We start from the raw sequence: 5236 nt of genomic DNA, 5'->3' as shown, positions 1-5236 counted from the left end.
GTTTGAAGAATCCAGCAATGATCTCATGTATGTCCCACCAGTGTCACAGTAGCTACATTTCACAATAGGTTTCTTTCCTTTGTAGCCCTTCTCTTCACTAGTTTTGTGGTTAGAGAGATATACCGTAGCTTCTGGTATATTTGCCTATAATTCCACAGTCATGATTTTTCTGCGAGTTTCTTCCCTTTGAATCATGGCACACACACTTGAGAATGAGGGAAGATTAGGATTCATGAGGACATGACTCCTGAGATCTTTGTATTCAGGACTTAAACTCGCAAGAAGTTGAAATATTTTGTCTTCATCAGCTCTCTTGGTTAGCACGGCAGCGTCAATGGTGTGTGGCCGATAGACATTCAACTCGTTCCACATGGTGGTTAACTTCCCAAGGTGCTGCACAAATGAGTTTCCTTCCTGTTGTAGACCAGCAATATCCTTTTTTAACTAGAATACTCGAGCTGCATTATTCTGATTCCCATACATTTCTTTGAGACTTTTCCAAAAGATGCATGAGGATTCAGCGTGACTGAAAATTTCTACAATCTTTCATCCATAGAATTGAGTAGCCATGACATGAACAACTGGTCCTTGCACAACCAATCATTGTAATCTGATGAGGACACATCAGGCGCTGGAATAACACCATTAACATAACCAAGTTTCGATCGTCCTCCCAAGGCAAGAGTGACTGCTTTCTCCCAGGGAAGATAATTGAACTCATTTAGTAAGACAGAACTAAGACGTTGATTTGGGTTGACATCAACATCTAAATGAAATGAATATGGCACAGCATGCCAGCTAACTTCTTCGCCATGCACTGAATTCTCTTCATCCATGATAGAGAATCAGGAAAAGCTCACAGATCTCTCAAGAAACTACTCAAAAGCAGGTCGATTAAGATCACTGCTCTGATACCATATTGAAATTTGAAGGTGTATATTTTATTATGAAAAAACAAAGTACAAAGATAGCTCATATATATGAGCGTGGGAAGAAGAGAAAAACAAGGAACAAAAAACAATCTTCCTTCCTTGATTTACGCCTAATCACCTAACAACTAAAGCAAGGGCAGCAACTTGACTAACAACTAAAGCAAGGTTAACAATCCCTTGAATTAGTGAGAATGACAGCCATACTCAAGTTGTTAGACAGCACCCCATGCATACACCCATGCTACCTACCTGCTAAGGTGAGTGACAAATAACTTCTTCCAATAAATTCTTTCACCTTGGAGATAAAATCAGAGGATCAAAAGTTGTAAAGAGATTGTAACCCTAAATACATCAACACAAATTTATTACTTTGTACACATGTTCTTATTTCATTTGTTACATGATTTTCTCGTTTATAATAATCTCAAAAATTTTAAAAAGAAAAAGAAAAAGAAACATATAAGGATAACAAAATATATGATCACATGCTCTCAATAATAGTCATTGTTATCTTCCGACGAAAATTAATAAAGGGGGTTGATCTTCATGAACTCCAGGACAGTCTCGACCAAGAGACTAAATGCCAGTGGAGCAATACATGATATAAACGTATATCAAAATACTTTGTGGGTCAAAGCCGATGAGATAAGCACTAAACTATAGGAACCGGAGAATGTGCATTACTAGTCAAATTCCAAAAGTCCGAATGGAAAATAACAAGAGGGCATGTGTATATGGTTGGTCTGGGTCATTTTTTTTTTTTTGGGTATAAAGATAAATCTTACAAAGCCCTAAGTGAGGTACTCAGGTACGTGCTTAAATATTACACAGGAATTGTATATTATTGGCGTATAGTTGTCTTAATGTCCCTGTGCATGTGCTCTTTTGCCTCGATTTTTTATTACTAATAATATTAGTTTTATATTTATGGGATGTTTACTTGTCTATAATTTGATTATTCTGTTTGCTAAATATATGAGAATGAAAATACAAGTGAAGCTCACACAACCAGGATATCTACTCTTGTGCACAATCATAAATTTTTTGTGACAATTTCGTATTGGTGGCTTTTGTAGTTCCGTTGCAGTTTTCATTTGACCACTTAAATAGAAAGTCCATTGCAGTTTTCATTTTTACAGTTTAAATAAATCACATCCAACATTGGATTTTAGTATGATAATTGCGAAGTATTGGTTTTACTAATTTTAATTTTTTGGATACATTTTCTTTAGATTCTTTCACGTTTCATTTTAGTATTGTATTGGCCATTAGATGGATTATGTAGGTTTTGATTTCGTTCATTCGGAGTTCTTTTGAGTACATTGTTTATGATTTATCTTTTGAATTCTTGCTTTAGTTTTTTAGACTGGCAAATTGTATCTTGTTGCGGGGTTTGAAATATTGTTGAAGATGTAGAAAATTTCGAAAATGTGCCAAACAGTAGTGTTTATATACATATATTATATCTTGATCTATTTTCCAATCGAAACATAGGATCTAAATAGATCACTCAAAGTTTACGCATTCGTCATATAATTACCTAAAAATGTAAACGGGGATTTTATTAATTTAACTGGGTTTAAGGAATTTATATAGTGATAATAATTTCTAAAATCCCAAATAATGGTTTAAAAGGTTATAATAAAAATTTTAACATCGTCTATTAGTTTAGTTTCAACAACCTCTTCTTTAAAATAAAAATATAACTAAAAAAATCTTGTTATTATTGAGTAAGACCATCTCTAATGGTTGGGCTAAAAGCCAAATATTTTAGCCCGGAAAATTTAGCTTTTAGTCCAAAAACAACTTTTCTGCTCCAACCGTTTTGGCCTAAAATTTTAGTCAGAGATTATTAAAGAATGAACTTAGGCTATTTTTTTTCTTAAATTAAATTTAAAAAAATAAATAAATATGTAGACTATCGTAAATTAATTTTATGAACATTTTAATCTAAAAATAAATAAATTCCAATAAATATTGAAAAATCACTAAATTTTCCACAAAGCAAGCCTTCAACTTTTACCAATCTTTCAGCCCTAGGCTAACTTTCAATTCACCAACCGTTCAACACCAAATTTTCAATTCACCAACCGTTCAACACCAAACTTTCAATTTTCACCAACCGTTCAACTTTCATCAATCATCCTCTATATAAACATATGTCCAATATTTGTTGATCACACAACCTTTCAACCTTCAATCATCCTCTATATTCACCAATCTTTCAACTTTCAAAGAGTTTTTGTTTCCTAAAAATCCTCAATATCTCATCAATGGGTGATAGAAGAAGGCGTAGCATGGCAATGCAAATGGCACAATACCAAGCAAGGATCGAGATTGAGGATGCAGAATTGTTCAACGTCGAAGTTGAACTTATCAACTCGTTTATGCAATCTGAGCACCATGGCGAATCTAGCCATCGTGGTTCTGTCACGGGGCGTTCATATGTGCAGCGTGATAGAGAAGATTGTCATGACCGAATGATGAAAGATTATTTCATCAAGCGTCCGAGATTTCCTGCTCATGATTTTCGGAGGCGGTTTCGGATGAGGAGAGAGCTTTTTGAAAGCATCTTGAATGCAGTTGTTAATCATGACCACTACTTTGCAAGAAGGCTAGATGCCACAGGCCGACATGGTCTATCACCTCATCAGAAGCTCATATCTGCTTTTCGCATGCTAGCTAATGGGTGCTCTGCAGACTCAACTGACGAGTATTGCCGACTTGCAGAAAGTATTGCTATTGAGAACCTGAAGCGCTTTTGTAAGGCAATTGAAGGCATATATAGAGCCACATACCTCTGTAACCCAAATCGTTAAAACTTGAAGAGGCTTCTATGCAAGGCAGACAAAAGAGGCTTCCCTGGCATGATAGGAAGTCTCTATTGTATGCATTGGGAGTGGAAGAATAGTTGATGCGAAATATATAAGCACACAAATTAAACCCTCTTTTATCAATTGTAGTAAAGTATGTAAGTAGGGATCGTTCTAGGCCGGGGATTAGGAGGGATTGCTAAATCACTTGGAAACTGACTTGAAAACGTAAAATCAAAGTTTAAAACACTAAACTAGACTCAAAGAATGCAAAACTATATTTTAAAACACTAAGATAAACAAAAAGATTCAAAACAGCAAATAAACACTCAAAACTGCCTTAAAAACACTTTCTGGGCAGTTTTGAACACCTAACACAAACTTGGACGAATTTTGGTTTTCTAGTGGACTAAAACACTTAAAAACATAATCTAAGACAAGTTCTACTTAATATGACTCAAAGAAATAAGATGGGGTTGATTTTGGACGAAAATAATTAAATTAAGACAAGAACAAAGTAAACAGATTCTTAGACAAATTTGGGTGAATCAAAACAGATTGTAAATGAATTTGAATGAAACTTATGGATGGAAGGCTAGCTAGGAGGTTCTTCTCCACACATGTCACACTTGCATACAAAACGATTTCCAGTTGCTTTTCGATAAACTATGAATACTCAACGCCCCAAATTAACCGTGAATTGCACTAATTAACCCTCAGTTTTTCCACAAGTTATTAGGTTGGATGATTGCATACGACAACCCAAAACATTCCCTACAAGTTCCCTACATGAATTGCATAATAGAGATACAAGCAAGAATCATTAAGTTCTATGAAAAACATAAGCATTGACGAGGCACTCGTTACTATGATTTGCATGAAACTTATGCCAAGAATTTACTTAACGTGATTGTGACTAGCAACCTTCACTACTTGTGAATATAAGTTCATAACGATTAGGTGAAACTCCCTTATATTCTAGCGTCAAATTCATGCATGAAAATTAAGCGTGCACTCTCAACCAACATACACAAATCTGTTTTTATACGAACGGATAAGTAAATTGAATTCACAACTTATGAATCACAACTGGATGTAATCAAATCATATTGCAAGTATGAACATAGTTTCGAATCACCCCCTAACTAAGAGGGGTTTAGTTCCTAATACTTACAAAGCAAAGATGCATAAATTTAGACATTAAAAACAAAGATAGAAAACACCTAGAAACGCTCCAACACTCCCAAGGCTTGGGCATAGGCACGGCACAAGATGTTCCTTCTCTTTCCTTCCTTGCAAGCAGCGGCACTAGAGGTTTTGGAAGGTTTTGGGTGGTTTTTATGGTGTAGAATGGATGGGGAATGGTATGGAAAGGTTTAGGATTGATGGGTGGTGTGGCTAGGGGTGGTTTTTGGCTGAAATTAGAGAGAATGGTGGTGGGAAGTTTCGGCTAAGATGGATCAAAATCTGTTATGTTGATGAATATGGGAG

The 5236-nt window shown here is 35.4% G+C and overlaps 1 protein-coding gene across 1 annotated transcript; it reads left to right on the top strand.

Moving 5' to 3' along the window:
- Window positions 1-3205: 3205 nt before the first annotated feature.
- LOC139191906 (uncharacterized) lies at window positions 3206-3751 on the top strand. The gene has a single exon (XM_070812937.1). The coding sequence runs from the start codon at window positions 3206-3208 to the stop codon at window positions 3749-3751; it is 546 nt and encodes a 181-aa protein (XP_070669038.1).
- The last annotated feature ends 1485 nt before the right edge of the window (window positions 3752-5236 follow it).

This window comes from Malus domestica, chromosome 15, assembly GCF_042453785.1.
Source record: "Malus domestica chromosome 15, GDT2T_hap1".
Lineage (NCBI taxonomy): Eukaryota > Viridiplantae > Streptophyta > Magnoliopsida > Rosales > Rosaceae > Malus > Malus domestica.
Note: the sequence above shows the minus strand (reverse complement) of the source record. Positions and strands in the feature narration are given on the sequence as shown.

Coding starts and splice junctions, on each gene's coding strand:
- LOC139191906 (XM_070812937.1), top strand. CDS start 3,206: ATGGGTGATAGAAGAAGGCGTAGCATGGCAATGCAAATGGCACAATAC.